General features: G+C 47.4%; 2 protein-coding genes across 3 annotated transcripts in view; both read right to left on the reverse strand.

Annotated features, from left to right (window-relative positions):
* Positions 1-1,476, reverse strand: part of Carmil3 (capping protein regulator and myosin 1 linker 3) — a 17,243-nt gene extending 15,767 nt beyond the window's left edge. Inside the window, exon 1 of one of the 2 annotated variants that reach the window (XM_028787363.1) lies at positions 1,272-1,476. In XM_028787363.1, coding sequence (XP_028643196.1) covers positions 1,272-1,311 — 40 coding nt within the window. In that variant the 5' untranslated portion in view covers positions 1,312-1,476. The remainder of the gene's footprint in view (positions 1-1,271) is intronic. The other variant, XM_028787364.1, reaches the window with a different exon arrangement.
* A 677-nt stretch (positions 1,477-2,153) lies between these two features.
* LOC114638769 (dehydrogenase/reductase SDR family member 4) lies at positions 2,154-14,561 on the reverse strand. The gene is made up of 8 exons (XM_028787350.1): positions 14,291-14,561; positions 13,137-13,314; positions 8,018-8,119; positions 5,387-5,457; positions 5,244-5,295; positions 4,835-4,969; positions 4,338-4,393; positions 2,154-2,669 (listed from the first exon to the last, which is right to left on the reverse strand). The coding sequence occupies exons 1-8, from the start codon at positions 14,419-14,421 to the stop codon at positions 2,555-2,557; spliced, it is 840 nt and encodes a 279-aa protein (XP_028643183.1). The 5' UTR covers positions 14,422-14,561; the 3' UTR covers positions 2,154-2,554.
* Between the last annotated feature and the right edge of the window lie 4,244 nt (positions 14,562-18,805).

Genomic DNA, 18,805 nt, shown 5'->3' on the forward strand with positions numbered 1-18,805 from the left:
CTCTCTCTCTCTCTCTCTCTCTCTCTCTCTCTCTCTCTCTCTCTCTCTCTCTCTCTCTGTAGGGGTTTGGGAGTAGGGGATGAGAATGTCCCTTGACTGTATCCTAGGTGCTCTTGGTATGAGAATCTGCTTTTTATTATGGCTGTATGCCTGTCTTCTGATGCCAGGGAACCCGAGTATGGCATTTGTGGGGACAGGAAAGTGTGAATGAGTGCTGGCTTGCATATGAAAGGGGAACAGTGCCAGACAGCTCTTGTGTGGAGGGTGGAGTGAGAGAAGGATTTAACATCCCAGAGAGCCCATATCCATTTTCTGACAGACCCATCCAATTACACTACTGTGTGTGTGTGTGTGTGTGTGTGTGTGTGTACACACACATACACACGCACGCCTGTGTGATAGAGTGTGCATAGATTTGGTGGGGGTGCAGTTTCTGTAAGATGTGTGTACAAACATCTCGTGACTGTGCTTCTAAGTGTATGTGTAGGTGTCAGAGATCTCCAGAGTGCAGTAGAGCTCTGAGTATCCTTGAGCGTCCTGCTTTCTGCATGGGCTAGCCTGTGCTTCTGCCTTTGAGGATCAGGGTTGTGGCAGTGCTGGGAGGTGTCGGGGACAATTAGAAGAAATACATCTGGGAATCACTGGTCCAGAGAGGTCTTGAGATGTGGATGGTGGGTAAGGAGAAGGGGGCAGGCTGGGACGGGGGCTGTGGGAAATGAGTCGCAGAAACCCAGCTTTTGGTTTTAGCTTCAGTCGGGGCCTCTGCCCGGACTCCCTCCTATGCCCCACTAGCCTAGGCGCTGCTGGGCTCTTAGGGGCCTCTCTAGGGCCAGTTCCGGGGCGGGGCCGGGAGGAGGGAGGGTGTTGAGAGAAGCAGCAGTCAGGACCAGGGGCAGCTCCCAACGCCTGGCCCCGCCCGGCGAGGGTGGGGGAAAGCTGGGACTCTCCGGAGGGAAGACTGGATGCCTTGCGGAGGGGTGGGTCAAGAACGCTGAGAATCTGCCCCCAAGAGCACCAGGGAACTGCTCCTGTCACCGAAGAGCGGGACGGGCGGCTCCGGGACAGGAAGGTTCTGATAGGGTGAGGCGAGTGGGGCAGAGAAGGATGCTCTACGAAAAAAGCAAAGCTGGGACTGAGATGCAGAGGAAAGGACTGCCTAAGAGCGAGGGTGCATGAGGGGGCGGGAGGCGCCGGGCTGGGGTGTACCGTAGGAAAGCACTGGGTCTGGATGCTCGCGGACCGGGCGTCCCGAGATGAAGGCAACCTCGTACCTTGCAGCTCGCGGGTGAGCTCCACGCTGGCCTTGGCCATGGCGGCCGCCGCTGCTGCCGCTGCTGCTGCTGCAGAGGAGCCGCCGCCGCCGCCGCCTCCCGAGAGGCGCCGCACATGCTAGTCCCGGCTCCGGCAGGGCCCGGCGCTGAGCGCTGCAGTAGCGGCGGAGCCCGCTCCCGTCAGGGGCGGCTGCGCGAGCGCTCCTCCCCCCGGCTACTGAGCGCCGGGTCTCCCGCCCCTCCCGGAGAGTTGGCCAATGGAGCATGCGCGCTGAGCTTCCGAGCCGCGTGAGACCCCGCGCGCGCTCGCGACGACCCCTCCCGCGGGCTACCTCGTGAGAAGCCCAGAGCGCGGCGTCTGGTGTCCGAGCTATCTCAGAAGCGGGGTGCAGCGTTTCTACTGGCGTGGCACCCACGCCTCGGCCACCCGGAGCAGAATTCTTCAATTTCTTTGTTTATGTGCCTCGGTACCCCTCCCCGGGTCATCCTTGTATGGCCCCGCCCTCCCACTCCTTCCAGCTCAGGAACGGTCCAGCTCGTCCTTGCTGACCCTGGAGGGAACTCTGAATCAAGGGCGATGCTGCAAGAAGACCTGTCTGAATGTGCGGGAGGGAGTTGGTTCTTTTCTGCTCGCTAGTCTAGTCTAGTCTCTGGGATCCCCGTGGCGTCCTTGGCACCGTCCCTGGGGGTGTGAGGCTAAGAGTAGCACCTGGGAGTTCCCGAGCCACCTCCCCCCACAGCTGGCAGGCAGCTCCGTGGCAGGCAGACACAACCACCCTTGAGCAGCAAACTCAGGCCTTGGAGGTAGGGAGGAGGGCTAGGGAGAATCCAGAGATTCGGCACTGCCTAGACTTCTCACATTGAGAAATGAACACACACTGATTCAGAGCAACGCGATCATCTTTGTTTTATTTGTACCGTATATGTTAATTTCCATCTCTGTTCAGGTCCGTCTCTTCTATCTCTCCTCAGAGTCTCCAGAAACGATGATGAGAGGGATTTGATCTTCATTAAAGTAGCCACAGTCTTCTCAGCAAGCCCTCTTTCCACTACCTATCCCCCCAGCTCCCCGCCCCCTCCCCAGAGCCGTTTTCAAGGCCATAGCAACAGCAAGGATGCTCATCTGACCACACTTTGACCACAGGGAAAGCAGGAACTTATCACTGGGCAGAGCTGATTTTGTGAGTTGAACAAGATGTTAGGCAGTGGCAAGGAAGGGCGACCGAGGCAGGGTGGACTGTGCCCTCCCCACACACCTGCCCTGGTAGGCTGTCTCTAGGTCCTCAGAGGCGAGAAGGGGTTCCTCCCCCCACCACTATTGTCTCGCCATTGATGTAACTGGCATCTTCAGAGCACAAGAAGGAAACTAGCCCGGCACAATCCTCTGGCTTGCCTAGCCTGGGAAACAGAAAACAAGAAGAGAGCAAATGTAAAGCAGGCTAGCCTCTCTCATCTGGCCCACAGGGCATGAAATTTGCTTAAGAATTATCAAGTGGGAGCTGGTGAGAAGGCTCAACAGTTAGGAGCACTGGCCAGCTGCTCTTCCAAAGGACCCAGATTTAAGTCTCAGGATACACAAATGGCAGTTCACAACAGTTCAAAACTCCAATTCCAGAGGTGTGTGATGCCTTCTTCTGCCTTACACGGGCAGGAGCATCAGGAACACAGACACACAGACATACATGCAGGCAAAACACCCATAGGCATTTTTTTTTTTTTTTTTGGTTTTCGAGACAGGGTTTCTCTGTGTAGCCCTGGCTGTCCTGGAACTCACTCTGTAGACCAGGCTAGCCTCGAACTCTCGAACTCAGAGATCCGCCTGCCTCTGCCTCCCAAGTGCTGGGATTAAAGGCGTGCGCCACCACTGCCCGGCACCCATAGGCATTTTTAAAATTAAAAAAAAATTAGGTGATTTTTTCAGAACCAGTGTGCAGACTTTTTTGCCTATTAAATAGGGTGGTTATGATTATGTGATTATAATTTATAGAAGCATAAATACTGTATCCTGCAAAACCATGTTATATTTAAATATATAAACACTGTTTTTAGATACTAGAATGCAAGGTCAGACCGATAAAATGATGAACAATTATTTGATGTTTCAAAAGAAATTATTTCAACATGTACATATACTATTTGAGTGTCAGAGAGTCTGTGTTGATAAGAGATGGTATGAGCAAGGCATTTCATTTGTACAGGTTCAATGTACAGATCCTCATCAGGAATCTATTTTTTTGTTCTTTTATGAACACATTTGTTTTATAAGAATGTGTTTAGTCACATCTAGAGGTGACAGTGTGAGGGACTGGAAGGCCTAGTGTTTCTCCAACCTCTCTGCACAGTGTAGTTACCTGGTAGGGTTAATAAAAAGAAAAGGAAAAAAGATGTATACATTCTACCACGGGTCAGTTAAAGAAGAGTCCCTGGGAGTGTGCCGTAAGCAAGTGCACCAGTGAAAGCTCCACTAGACGCCTCAGATATGCAGCCAGGATTCAGATACTTGGGGTTAGATCACTCACTGGGGGCTTTAGGATGGCAATACTCTGTTAACTGAGCCTAAAGCTCATGCTTGACTTTGGGAGGACTTGAGGAAGTCTGGGAATGTTTGGATGAGTAAAGAGGTAGGCACTGCCAGCATTTGTCCTTGAGGGGTCAAGCTAGAGCAGCTGGAAGGTAGAGAGAGGCAGTGGACCTAAAGCAATGGAGACCTAACAAAACTGTATGGGGAAGAGAGCAAGTCCCACAGGCATTGTCTGGGGCTTCAGTACAGCTTCTCAGTGGCTTTATTTGGATTGTAGGATCATCAGGCTGAACTTTGGAAACACCACTGTCTCCTGGGTTCTGGTCTCCACAGGTGCCAGAAAAGGCAGACAGGGGTGAGAGCTCTGCTTTGTGATGGCTCTGATGCCTTTGGTTTTTGTAATGAAATCAATGTCCTTGGCCAGGTGACAGGAGTGAGAGGGTCTATGAATTTGTGATGTCAACAAGGCACATGCTGTGTTATCTGTGGGACTGAGAGTCAGGGGAGAGCTTTCTGTCTATCCACACTAACCCTAACCTGCTTACCTTCTGATTTGCAGGGCTTCTTTCATGACGTCCTCTCTTGCTTTCTCCTCCCACAACTGCGGGAAGAAGGGAAATCTTTTTATGTGCAAGAAGAGGAAATCACGGGAAGAGAATGAAGGGAGCTCTGTCCCATGGTCTGTTAGGGAAGGATTCAAATGTCCACCTCTTGTTGCTTTTCCACTCTTCCCTTTCCACTGCCAGCCTCTACTTCATGTTTTCAAGTCTTATTCAGGTATCTCGCTAGGTCTCCTCAGTTCTCATCCACTTTAGGAGACAGGATACAATACGGGTGCAGTCTGAGTTCCTGGTCTTGCTTTACTTGGCAGAGCCCAGTAGGAAAGGAGTATGTGGGAGTCTGGCCTGGGAAGGTGTCTGGTAAGGACGTGGGTATGAGGAAGCACAGGCAGCAGGGATGGAGGTGGGAGTGGGTTAAGACTCAGGTCTAGGCTTCCCTATTCTTTCAAGGGATCTGGGGGTATAATGTCCTTCCTTCTCACCACACTGCTGAAGCGAGTCTTGATGAGTCCAGGCGCCAAGCAGTTCACTCGAATGTTCTTCGAGGCCAACTCTGTGGCAAAGTTCTTCGTAAGACCCAGAATAGCTGTTTTGCTAACATTGTAAGGGCCTAGAGCCTAGGGAAAGAAGAGAGTTGAGTTTGTTTATTAGTTTGCAGCATCATTTTTGGTTCTTATTGTACGACAAGGCCAGGAGCCCAAAAAACCACCTCCTGTTAGGGAAGGTCACAGTCAGAAACCACCGTGTATTCTCATGTAGGTTAGGGTTCATGGAAGCAAGGTGTCTCTTTTGTGGGAGGGGACTTGGTAGAATGATGCTAAATACTTCTTTGGGCAGTGGGAGGGGTGGATGGTGTAGGATGGAAGGCAGGCAGGAGCAACAGATACTCACAGGGAATCGAATGTAGCCTGCTATGGAACCCACAATCACCACTGAGCCGCCTCTGAAAAGGAAAGAGAGCTGACCCCCTTCAGCATAAAGAGCGCTGCCCCTGTGGGGTCCCCCTTACCCAAGCTTCCTCTCAGTATCAGTACCCTCGTTTTTCCATCTCTGGCACCACTGCTTTAATCATCATGGCTGTAGCCGTCACATTAATGCTCAAAACCTGAAGGCAACAGAGAGGAAGGCAACATAAGAAGAGCATCACAGGGGCCCAGTGATGAGGACTCACATGGTCTCTGAAAATGCCTGTTGGAGTTGATAGAAACCTCGGGTTGACTTAACAATGGAACCACTTAGGGTCAAGATTGAGTAGGTGTCTCTCACAGTTCCATTAAGTAGATGATGGCATATCAGGTTGGGTGAAGCAGAATGAAGCCAGTTCATCTCTCCTACCCAGCCAGTCCACAGGCAGCTTGACCTCTCAAGACTGCCTGGGAGGGAGAACCTGGAATTGGGTCATGGCCTGGACCTACACTACAGTGGGCTGGGTTTCTCTAACTTATTCCTTCCTTCCTTCCTTCCTTCCTTCCTTCCTTCCTTCCTTCCTTCCTTCCTTCCTTCCTCCCTCCCTCCCTCCCTCCTTCCCTCCCTCCCTTCTTTCCTTCCTTCCTTTCTTGAATATGCATGTCTCTGTCTCTCTGTGTGTGTCTCTGTGTCTGTGTGTGTTTGTGTGTGTGTGTAGGTCAGAGGTCAATGCTCAGCGTTTTCTTCTATTGCTCTCCATCTTGTTTTCTGAGGCAGTGCTACTGATTCAGCTAGTCTAGTTGGATGGATAGCAAGCTGGGGATCTGGCTGTCTTTACCAGTCTGCACAGTGCTGCTTAGCAGCTCATGATCTGTGTTGGTTTTCAGGTGGGTCTTGGGGGATCTTAACCCAGGTCCTAATGCTCGCAGCAAATACGTTACTCACTGAATCATTTCCCAGCCCCTATTTTTTGTTTTTAGCGAAGCAGACATGACAATGCTCTTGGCCCAAAAGCTTACCCAAAGAATAAGAATTTCCTTTTGTGCAATTACAATCCAGTATTATACCCAAGAAATGTAATAGTGATAGAATTGTATATACTATACCACCATTTTACAGTATAAGCTCTAGGCTATATACAGGGCTTTACAGTATATAGTCTAGGCTAGTCTTGAACTCACCATATAGTCTATATTGGCCTTAAATTTACAGTGACCCATCTGTTTCAGCCTCCTAAGTACTGGGATTACAAGTGTGTGTCTCAACATTTGGCTTTCTTCTAAATTTTATTTTTAAAAGATTTCAGAGCCAGGCTGGAGAGATGGCTCAGCGGTTAAGAGCACTGACTGCTCTTCCAGAGGTCCTGAGTTCAAATCCCAGAAACCACATGGTGGCTCACAACCATCCATAATGAGATTGGATGCCCTCTTCTGGTGTGTCTGAAGACAGCTACAGTGTACTCACCAATAAAATAAAATAAATAAAAAAAAAAAAAGAAAAAGATTTCAGAGCCAGACATGGTGACACATATCCTAAATCCTAGCATTCAAGAGGCCAAGGTAGGAGGATCAGCCTGGGCTATTTAACAAGATTCTGACTTAAAAAAATAAGGAAAAATAAAATAAAAAGAAAAACCAGCAGGGCTGGCATGATGGCTCTGTGGTTAAGAGCACTTACTGCTCTTGCAGAGGACCTGAGTTTGGTTCCATCACTTACAGGTTGGCTCACAACCATCTTTAACTTTAGTTCCACGTTATCCAATGTCCCCTTCTGGCCTCTGTGAGTACTGCATGCATGTGGTACACAGACACAAATACGGGCAAGACACACATACATAAAAATTAAAAAAAAATAATAAGAAGCCTTTCAAATAAAAAGGAGAAGAAAAAAATCACCAAGCTATAAACTAATTTGACTTTTCCCAAAAGATGCTTCTTTACTTTAAAAAATACCATAATCAGACACTGGTTCATTGAAGAACATTTTGGCACTTTGGTCTTTATGTTTGGAGCTCTGATAAACTACAATATTTTTGCTATCCTTAAACTCTTATGCTGGGAAATCCACAGGGGATCCTAAGAAATTTACCATATCCAAATCATGTGGGAATAGTGACTTAGAAAACAATGACAAATACTGCAATTAAAGCTTTATCATCAAAGGGTATAGATCGACAAACTACATTATGAATATGATGTGATAAGACACGTTCACCTGAGGTCTCCTAGCACCTTTTAGGCACCTAGAATTTTCTTGTTCAATGTCAGTTAGGAAGAGAAAAGGACCTGTCATATCCCAAGGCTGTATGCTATAAAGCATCAGTGTTTGTAATTCTACCAACATTGGTATTTCTTTCAACAGCAGCTATTAACATTCCCAACTAATGAAAAATCACTCTTTCCCAACAGCCGAGAAGGGGATGGGAGGCTGGGTAAGTTTAAGCATAGTAGTTATTGTCCTCTTAGCTACCATGTTTCTACTGGAAATAAACCAGGAAGAAGAGCGCGGGTGAGCAGCCTAGGGAGAGAGAGAGGTGGGGAAAGGAAGCAGATGAGGCTAGCACAGAGCCAAGGACAGTAGACTCGGCTAGGAAAAAACCAGAGAGGGAGCAAGACACTGGACACTAACCCTCACAAATGCTTTACCAAGTCCACAACAGGGTGAGCCCTTCACACATGCCCTGGAGGAAGGCAGGGCATTTTCCAGGCCAGCCAAGCGTGGGCTGAGGCCAGTCCCCGGCTGCCTTCATCTCCTCTCACCTTGTCCCACACCTCCTCTGTGACATCCATTAGATTTCCAAAGAAAGGGTTGACAGCAGCATTGGAGACCAGGATATCAATTCCTTGGTGAAGCTTCAGAGCCTAGAGAGGAAGAAGGCGTGAGTGAGTCAGGGCTGCAGCTAAGAGATGGATGCTCATTTGTCAATGTTGATATGGAATGTCTTTTTGGAAGCAGTTGTCAAATGTCTTTCTCGAAGCACAGTCTCTCTAAAGGCCCCCTGGGGTCTGGTGACATTTGAAGCCATTATTTCTGTGTGTCTCCCAGTCTGCCTGTTCTTTGAAGGGCGTCTCTGACCCCTCGGTCTTTTCTTTATACTTCTCTTTAGTCAGTTCCTTCCATCCTTCCATCTTCACCTCTCACCTCAAATCTATTTCTAAACCTCCTCTTGAGTCCTAGCCCCATTTCCTCAAGCACTCACTGCTCGTTTTCTTGAATATGTTACCATAACCTCAAAGCCGGCCTGTCCACATGTACCCAAATGGAGAGAGATCCTGGGAAAGGACTGCTAGCCCATTTTCCTCATGGTGGAAGTGATGACACCTAGCTCTGAGGAAGTCCATTTTTCAAGATTGTAACTCAGCAATCATTTTGTAGAGGCAACTAAGAGAGAGAAAGCCCACTCCTTTGGTGTTTTGGAAAAGTAAAAGGATCCCCCGACTCCAGGTTACAAAGTGATGGCAGAACTGAGGTCAGACTCTAATTCTAGCAGAGAGCTGATTCCTAGGAGCCTCCTGCAAGCCAGTCAGGACGTTTATGAAGCAGCTGTGCAGGAGACCTGTGCTGGTGAAGACACTAGCCTGGCTCTGACACAGTTTCACACTCAGCGTTGATATCATTTTCTCTTCTCTTTTTTGGCCCAGAAGTACAGAAGAGGCAAGGCAGAGACTGAGGCTTAAACTAAGAAAGCCAAGAAAGGAGGTATCTCACCTTCTCAGTAAGTTGTAAGTAGGTGGTGAAGGCCAGGGAGAACAGGCTGACAAGCATTGTCAGGAATTAAAAGCTACCATAAAACCAGGCTTTGTATTTGCCCAGACCTGGCAATTTTGAAGCCCTGGGCAAATAACATGTAATGGGCCCTCAATCAACTTTGTGCCTCCAATTTGGCAAAGGAGGGGTGTCATTAACAATGCACACCATCTGCCAGCTTCTCCTTTTAACTAATTATTCTTGCTAACTAGGTGCTAAGCTCAGTTGTTTCTACACTGCTAGAGGAATACCCAGGCTGTCAACGTGTTCATTTAACAAAAATTTAAAGTCATAGACTCCACTAAAACCACTACCAATGCACTTGCTCATGCATTCTAAATGTTGGTATTGTAGCCCAAAGTCTCAGTTGCCTGCTTTTCCTCCGTGTGAAAAGCCTGCTGACATGTGACAAGCAAGAACAGAACAGAAGGAAAGTGATGTGTGCCATGCTCTGTGGCTGTCTGGGAAGGGGAGAGGGTAGTGGACTGAGCCAGAGGGTGTCTGCCGTCTTCTGGTTTCTGTCTCCCTCCCCTTTCACGTCTGCCTGCACACACAGGGGAGAAGTCTTTGTTGACTGAGCATCATAGAATCATACACGTTCATGAGAAACTGTGTATGAGAGTCTATGCTTGTGATCCCAGCTCAAGGGAAGCCAAGGCAGCGAGTCACAGGTTCAAAGCAGTCTGAGCTATATAGAACAAGACCCTGCCTCACAACCCCAATCCCCAATATAAAAAGCCACCCTCCAAAATGCCAAAAGAGAAAAGACCATGTTGATGACTGTCAGACTTTGCTCTAAACTACAATCACCACAGTAGTGTGCTTTGGAATAGTCTGTTTCTTTTCTTTCTTTCTTTCTTTCTTTCTTTCTTTCTTTCTTTCTTTCTTCCTTTCTTTTTTTTGTTTTTGTTTTTTTTTTTTGTTTTTTTTCGAGACAGGGTTTCTCTGTGTAGCCCTGGCTGTTCTGGAACTCACTCTGTAGACCAGGCTGGCCTCGAACTCTTAGAAATCCACCTGCCTCTGCCTCCCAAGTGCTGGGATTAAAGGCAGGTGCCACCACCGCCCAGCGAATGGTCTGTTTCGACAGTTATTTATTTTAAAAATTCTTCTTTTTAAGAATGATTTATTTATTTACTTTATGTATATGAGTACACCATTACTCTCTTCAGTCACACCAGAAGAGGGCATCAGACCCCATTACAGATGGTTGTGAGCCACTATGTGGTTGCTGGGAATTGAACTCAGGACCTCTGGAAGAGCAGTGAGTGCTCTTAACCACTGAGCCATCTCTCCACTCCGACAGAGTATGATCAAGTGGGGAGCCTGGTTTGTGCCACCACAGCACTGTCTGTGGAACTGTGGTGCAGAGTTCGAGGCTGTGAGCTGCAGTCACCTTTGGGGATCAGCTGTTCTCACTGCAGGTTAACGGCTGACACAGGAGAACACCTCAAACTGCTGATGGTCACCCTGTGACTTTCTACCCTGACATCTGCTGTTCAGCCTTCCCAACAGTTTTTTCTTTTAAGATTTTTTTTACATATGTGTACATGTGCATGTCTATGCATGAGCATACCTTTCCTATTCTCATTTTATAATGTAAAAATCTCCACACTGTCTCTTAAGTAACCCATACTGGTCCCTTAGCCACAGCTCTAGACTGGGATGACAGCCAACGGCCTCCTCACTGATGTTCTTGGTCCAGCATCTTCTGCATTCATCTTCACTAATGCCAGATCATCCTTCTGTAAGTCAGTTTCATCTTGCTCCAAGCTTCACGTGGCTTCTATTTGCTTCACAACTATTGATAGTCTTTTGGGAGGCTGTGGAAGTCCCTGAACCCCACCCATGCAGCCCTTTTCCCACAGGCCTAGCTCTTGGCTGAGGACTGACAGGGCTCCCCTCTTCCCTTCAGTCCTTGGCTGTTTGCTCATTTATCGGGCTCACTGGAGCCCCGACGTCATCCTAGCCACCTAGTACCACTCACTCCTCAAGGTCTGACTCAAGCTCCATTTCAGAGCCAGGGCTGCACGATCAGCTAGGTGGACCTGCTGGGGGCCAGAGCGTGTTTTTCTAATAAGGCTTTTCTTCTTTTCCTGTGTATTTTCATGTTCATATGTGGGTGCACATGCGTGTGGAAGCCTGAGGTTGATGACAAGGATCTTCCTTAGCTGCTATTCCATCTTATTCTTTTGAGTCTGTGTCTGTCAATCAAACCTAGAGCTTGCTCTGTCTGCTGAGACTGGAATTACAGGTGAGCCCCCAGATACACCTGGGACTTACGTGGGCCTGGGAGTCTTAGTCTCAGTCCTTGATGGAGCAAGACATTTGATAGCTGGACCATTTCCCAAGCCCCTCCCCACCTCATAGGATTTTGACATGAAATTGTGCATGGCTCTGGATTTGACAATAGCACTGGTGTGTGTGTGTGTGTGTGTGTGTGTGCGTGTGTGTGTTAAATGGCTGTCACTAATTGGCCTTTACTTCTCAGGACAAACACTACAGTACCAGGCTCTTCCAGCAGCCTATGCCAGGCAATGCAAACTTTCTCAGACTCATAGCTTATCCTTTGCAATGCACATTTAAGATTCTTTCCACAGTTCTTTAAAATGTTAGTTATCTTGGGGCTGGAGAGATGGCTCAGTGGGTAAGAGCACAGGCTGCTCTTACGGGGACCCTGGTTTGGTACTCAGCACATGTATGGTGGGTCACAACCGCCTGTAACTCCAATTCCAAGGGATATGGTACCACTTTCTGACCTCCATGAGCGTGGAACACACATAGTGTAGAGACACACATGCAGGCAAAAAAATTCATATACATAAAATAAACATAAATAATAAATAATGGAATTGTCTTATTTTGTCTGTCACACTTCAGTCAAGTGTTCAGGCCCCTTCCTCCAGGAAGGCTGCCCACATTATTTCTGCCAACTGTCTGATGTGTTCACACAGGCTGTGCTTTCTCTGTGCTGCTAGGCCCTCCCTTGGATTTTGGGGAGTAGTGCACACTCTGAAATGCGGGGGGAAGACACTCCTTCTCTGCAACTTGATTTATATTTTTTTACACAGCTGGAGACTGGTACCAAGTGTCAAGTCTGACACGGGCTTAGACTAAAGTCTATTTGGGCACCCAAGGCTTGGCACTACATAAATGGGGAATGTTTCTGGTGCTCCTGTAGGTGTTGAAAGAAGGGTAGGCCTGGCCTGAATCACAGGTTTTTCCTTTCTGGATAATGAGATGATCCAGTCTCTGTAAATACAGGGAGAAGAGTCCTTGCCTGGGTGGAGTAGCCCACACTTGTACTTCCAGCACTTGGGGTGGGGGGACAAGTTCATGGCTAGACAGGGATGCAAAAACGAATTACATACCACTCTAGCTCCAGCACAAGATCCCGGCCCCTCTAAAACAAACCAAGTTAACACCACCACTAACAAACAAACAAAAAAAAACAAAACACACACACACATACACAGAAGGCTCTGAACACAAGAATGGTTCATAGCAGGTGAATGAAACACTGAACTGCCTCTTCCCAGTGCCCACCAGCTCTATGAGGCAAAGAACAGGAGAGCATTTATTAACTCAGACAGGGGAACCAGGAACAGGCATTTCGGTGGTGGTGGGGGGTGTCTAAGGGATCATGCAAGGTTGAAGGACCAGAGTGGCTTTTGATTCTCTGGTTGGGAGAATCTGGTTATGCTTAGACTTTGGGATACAGATGTAACCAAAAAGGGCACACAATAAAAAATGTATTGGTGAGGGTCTGGAGAGATGGCTCGGTAGGTAAAAGGATGTACTTTTCTCATAAAGGACCCAAAGTCAGTTCTCAGCACCCACATCAGGTGGCTTATAACCACCTGTAAATCCAGCTTTAGAGGATTCCAGACTCTCTTCTGGCCTCCACAGGCACCTATACTAACAAATACTCCCCTATCATGCTCATAAGGAAACATAATAAAATTAATGTTTAAAGCATTATTGGTGGACTAGCTTGGGTGTGAGCATTAGGATGCTGGCAGGGGTCAGCATGGGCTGCATCTCACCAGTGCTGTCTTAGAAACCAGGCAGGAGGCTGCAGGCTGCCTCCCTTCTGCCTTGCCTTGGCCCAGTGCCCGTATCCTGCCTGCTCACCGTGGTTACCAGTTTTTCTCGATCCTCTGCCTTCCCCACATGGCACACGATGCCAGTCACACTCAGACCCTCTCCCTGTAGGGTGGCCACTGCACGGTCTACATTCTGCTGTTTGCGGCTGCTGATGACCACGTGGGCCCCGTCCTCAGCCAGACGCCGGGCGATCGCAAAGCCGATCCTACAAGCGCAAAAGGAGACACACTGTCAAGGTCTCTGCCGCAGGGAAGAGAGTGAGAGCACACGTGGGCTCTGGTTTCAGACTTTCCGCTTTGGACTTTCGCTCTCCCTGTATTCGAGGTTCACATATTTCTTCTAGGTAGAGGAGACTTAACGGTGCAGACGGAAGGACAAGCTCAGATCATTTTATTATGATCTCGTCTTTTACTCCAGTTCCCAGAACTGACATCACCTACCACAGGCCTCATGACCCGTATTGTACCTATGTCTAGTTGGGACGGAGGGGAGAGAAATGGATGAGTGTTTAGTCGTTGCCATGGCAGTGGCTTAGGGACCGTGTTGGAAGGAGCCCATATTCCCAAATATCTCTTACCACACTACAACCTCAGAATTCTATCCTTTGTTATATTTGGGGGCCTTCACCAAAAAGTATGGCTCAAAATGTAAATGTCAATTACGTATTTTATCATAGTCAGATATTAGCTTTTCATATACATCTGCATTCCAGATTTTCAGGGAGCTTTTATCTACCAAGGTCTTGTGGGGATTAAAAAAAAAAAAAACTGGATAGTTGAGAGTGGTGGGTGAGACAGGCTGGGCACGGAGGCCAAACTATACAGACTGAAGAAAAAGTTATGGGCACAGGATCTAGGTAAGGGGTGAGGACTCTGGGGAGACTTGACTGGTTGTTTTGGTCTTCCCAGACTCTAGGTGGAGCTGTCGATTGGGGCAGCCCAGAAGCAAGGGAACCTGGGTCCACCTGGCAGAGCCGAGCTGTCACAAAGCCGAAGGCAGCAGTGACACAAGGCTAGCCTGTGGCAGAGCCAGGTCGGGGATTCAGAGCATTTCTGGCCCACCATGTGGGTTTTCTTTTTCTCTCCTGGGAAGGCCTTTGGCCGCATCTGAAGCTCCAGGACAACAGTTCAGGAGTTAAAGAGTACTTGTTTCTGGATGGAGACTCTGGCTCTGGTACTCACCCGTCGGTGGAGGCTGTGACCAGGGCCACCTTATTCGCGAGTGGGTTCTGACGAGTCAACCCGGAACTGGCCATCCTCACCGACTTCCACGCTCGAGTCCAGCCACCTAGCAGCAGTCCCGCTTTCTGCATTGTTCAGGCCGGGGGGCTGGGTTGAACTCTGTTAGGGGAGGGGACAGTTCAAAGGGCGGGAGGCTGGTCTAGCTGCGAGCGTCCTGCCTCTCCAGTTTGCCTGCCCAGCTTCCAGGACCTGCTCAGCGACGGCCCGGGACGAGGCGGGAGCCGCGGCGCTTGCGAGCGCTCCCTGCTGGCGCCCCGCGCCCCTTTACCTGATTTGGGACTTCAAATGAAAAAAATGAAAAGTGAAAAACCCTATCTCAAGAAAAAGATGGAGAGTGATAGAAAGCACTCCATGTTGACCTCTGGCTTCTACATGCACATGTGTGCATATCCCCCCCGCCCCGTCCCATAAACACACTGTGATGAGCACAGTAGAAAATGCCTTTAGACATGTAAAAATAGCTTATCCAGGAACCCCACGACACCCAAGGCTGTACTGATAAGCAGAACTCAGTGACATCACTCACTCAGGATAACCAGACGCAGGTCTAGCACCCCATGACACCCGTTGGACAGCATATAAGCACAGACCAAGGGCTCTGCTCTGCACAGCTGGAGAGAAGAGAAGCTGCCTTGATCTGCCCTGTGTCTAAAGTCTTGCTAAGGACCTTTGAATCAGACACCATTATTAGAAGCTAGACCTGACCTTCAGTTAAGACACGTTACACAGCTGAGCAGCCTTGGGGAGACAGGCTTAGGGACCTTAGTTAAGAATTTAGAGTGTGAACCTTGTATGATGACCTTCAGTGTAATAACATAACATAGCATAACATAGCATAACTAACATCACATCACATCACAACACAACACACACACATCACACATACAAGAAGGGTGAATGAATGAATGAATGTTTTGAGACTGCCTGTGGAGGTGAGACCTGTGCTCCTCACAGTGTCCATATAGTGAGGGATGAGGAGGCCAGGTGATGAATGTGATAGGTTATGACAGCTGGTCTAGGCCTGACACTTCCTTTCCCTCTGGCTCAAAGTCTATTGCTAGTGATTCTCAACCTGTGAGTCACAACTCCTTTGGGGTCACTTAAGGCTATCAGAAATTTCAGATATTTACACTATGATTCATAACAGTAGCAAAATTACAGTTATGAAGTAGCAATGAAAATAATTTTATGGCTGGGGGTCACAACCTGAGGAACTGTATTAAAGATTCACAGCGTTAGGAAGGTTGAGAACCACTGAGCACTTCATCTTCAGACAGGCAGGAAATGATCACTGTGATACTTGATGTAAAAGGATGGAGGTCCTGGGTCCATCTGACACGACGTTCCATTTTATAGGTAGAGGCAGCAAGGATGCCGACCATTTCTACAGACAGGGTGGAAATATGGAGACTGGGGAGCGCTATGATTCTCCGTGACCACCATGTACTCAGGTCTTCCCTTCTATTCTAGCTCAATAAATATCTGCTACACACGGAAGTGCTTGACTAACTGTGAACTACTAAGTACGTAGTAATTATTCTCACTAAACAATAATTATTATTGCCGCCACAGGCTAGACTCTTCCTCTATGAACCGAGGATGTAGAGCAGATGACAAAATTCTCACCAGCTATAGATTCTAAGCCTAAGACTCTTATCTCTGCATCTCTGCCAAGTGGGCTGACATGATCTCTCTCCCAGGGTCCTGGGAGAGTTAGTGAATTTGGACGGCTTAAGAGGCATCGACAGAACCTGCGCAAGTGACTAGACTGGGTCCACCCCTAGGGCTTCCAAATACCAGGCTGAAAAGTAGTGCTGGACCCTGGCAAGCTTTTCAGACTCCGAGGCAACAACATAAGGAATGTAAAGACAATAAAGTGAGTTTGTAATGCTAATTTAACAGGTAATATAGTTTATTCCGGAATTTGTGCTTGCTTTTTCCCCCTTTCCTTTCCTTTTTTTTTTTTTGGGGTGTGTGTGTGTGTGTTAGTCTTTTCTTTTAGAAAATATGATAAAAGCAGATGCATTTATTTATTTTGAGACAGGGTTTCTCTGTGTAGCCCTGGATGTTCTGGAACTGTTTTGTTTTTTGTTTTGTTGTTTTTGTTTTGTTTATTGTTTGTAAACCAGGCTGGCTTTGAACTCAGAGATTCACATACCTCAGCCTCCTGAGTGCTGGGGCTAAAGGTGTGTGCCACCATGCCCGGCTCAGATGGGTGGTTTTAGAGAAATATTGGTACTTGTGAAATCATCAGCTTGTCAACCTTATGCCGTGAGCACAATTAGTGAGTCTATGGAATAGAATTCTGGGGTTTGATATTTAACAGGCTTTGTATTTACTAAAGAATCACTTCATAGCTAGATGTGGAGGTGTATGCTTTTAATCCCAACACCCAGGAGGCAGAGGCAGGTGGATCTCTGTGAGTTCGAGGCCAGCCTGGGCTACAGATAGAGTGCCAGGAGAGTCTGGGCTACACAGAGAAACCCTGTCTCAAACAACAACAACAGCAGCAGCAGCAACAACAACAAGAATCATTTCATATACATATAAATTAGCTAAGAAGACAAAGCAGAAAGCAGGAGTCCAGCATACAAGGTGTGCTGTGGGCTGTGCATATGGATAGCCAGTGATGTAACCAGCAAGAACTAGGTCTATGGGATGGGGGGGGGCTTCCTCAGCTATGAAATTGTAGTTGTGTTACTCAGTGTTACATTGTGTTGCATGTTGACAAGACAAGACAGCTTGCCTCATGTAGGAGGAAAAGACCCCCCAGACTGAGCCTCACAAATTATTTAGAAGAGGCTGGAAAGCACCACACTCTTCCTCTCTCACTGCCTGGAGCTAATGCACCGTGGGAACCTTTCCCAGACAGTCACCTGTGTGTGCAGCTGGGACCTAGTGATGTAAGGTGGACTGCTCTCAAAGCCTGGCTTAGTGGAACAGGCCTTAAGGGCATATCTGACACGGATGGTGAGCGGGTGAGGGAGACAAAGATTTAGGGAAGAGAGTCATGTCCTAGTAGTATAGTGTCCTTTCATGTGGGCAAGGTTGGAAATTGGCCTTTAGCCCTACTTCTTTTGGAAGAGCACAGGGGATGTTAGGGAGGGGATTTGTGAAAAGGACAGAAGGAAGCCAAGAAGTGTGGAGTCTCAAGCTTCCTGTCTTCTAAGATGTTGTTGAAGGTGGGGTAGAGCATCTTTTGGGGATACATGCTTGTGTAGCAGTACCTCCTTTCTGGAGTGGGAACTAGAACGTGAAGTTTTGAGATGTGATACCTTCTGCCTATCCTGAGGAAACACTTGAGACTGAGCCATGCTTCCATCTTCAGGGCATGACTGTGGTTCAGAAGAGCTTGGATTTTTTTTGCCGTAGAGATCCTTGGTTGGTCATTGACTCACGCAGATCTGGATCAGTCGGGACTGGACTGTGTGGTTGGGACAACCCCCAAGCAACAGACGATAACCGGAGTGCTAACGACATTACTTTTGGAGGCCTCACTCAGTGCTGTCAAGTGTCCAGTGTTTTATATATCCATTAACTCATTGTTGGTTTCCAGTGGAGTGCCATGGGCCTTGGCATTTCCATGTGTGAAACCGGGTGGAATCACAACAGCCTGCCACTGTCAGTGCTGTATAACTACATATATACCATCCTACATATATACCTATATACTGTCCTACATATATACACATATACTGTCCTATATACATACATATACAGTCCTATATATACACACATATATCTCCTACATATACACATATACTGTCCCATGTATATACACATCTATATTGTCCTACATATATACTATCCTACATATATACAAATACAGTGTCATATATATATACCTATATACTGTCATATATATGTATATATTCCTACATATATACATATATATTGTCTTAGCATTGTTGGGGTTTTCACACAAGTTAACTTCTGCAGAAAGTGATTTCCTCTGACTTAGAATTTTACTTTTAAGACTGCTGTAGTTTTGATTTTTGTTTGTTTTCTTATGGTGCTGAGGAATCAACCTAGGATCTTGTACATGGTAGGTGAGCCCTCTGTATATGAGTGACATTGTTTTAAAGCCCCTGTTTCATTTTTCAAAGCCCTCGTTTTTGTTTTAATCATTAAAATATACATTCTTTAAGTGATAACTATTATATATGTCACAGTTTTCAAAAGAGATGGAAAGGTGTGAAAAGTAGAAGTTAGAGGATAGAGGGATGGCTTAGCGGGTAGGAGCACCGACTGTTCTTCCAGAGGTACTGGGTTCAATTCCAAGCACCCACATGGCAGCTTGCAACTCTTTATAACTCCAGTTCTAGGTAATCTACATGCAAGCAAAACTCCAATGAACATAAAAAAAATAAAAATAAATAAATTGTGGCAAAAAAGAAATGTGGAAGTTACTCTTTCCTTTGCTGATTTAACCTGCTTCCCGGATATTTTGGTTTT

This window comes from Grammomys surdaster, unplaced genomic scaffold, assembly GCF_004785775.1.
Source record: "Grammomys surdaster isolate TR1022 unplaced genomic scaffold, NIH_TR_1.0 125630, whole genome shotgun sequence".
In the NCBI taxonomy this organism is placed as follows: domain Eukaryota; kingdom Metazoa; phylum Chordata; class Mammalia; order Rodentia; family Muridae; genus Grammomys; species Grammomys surdaster.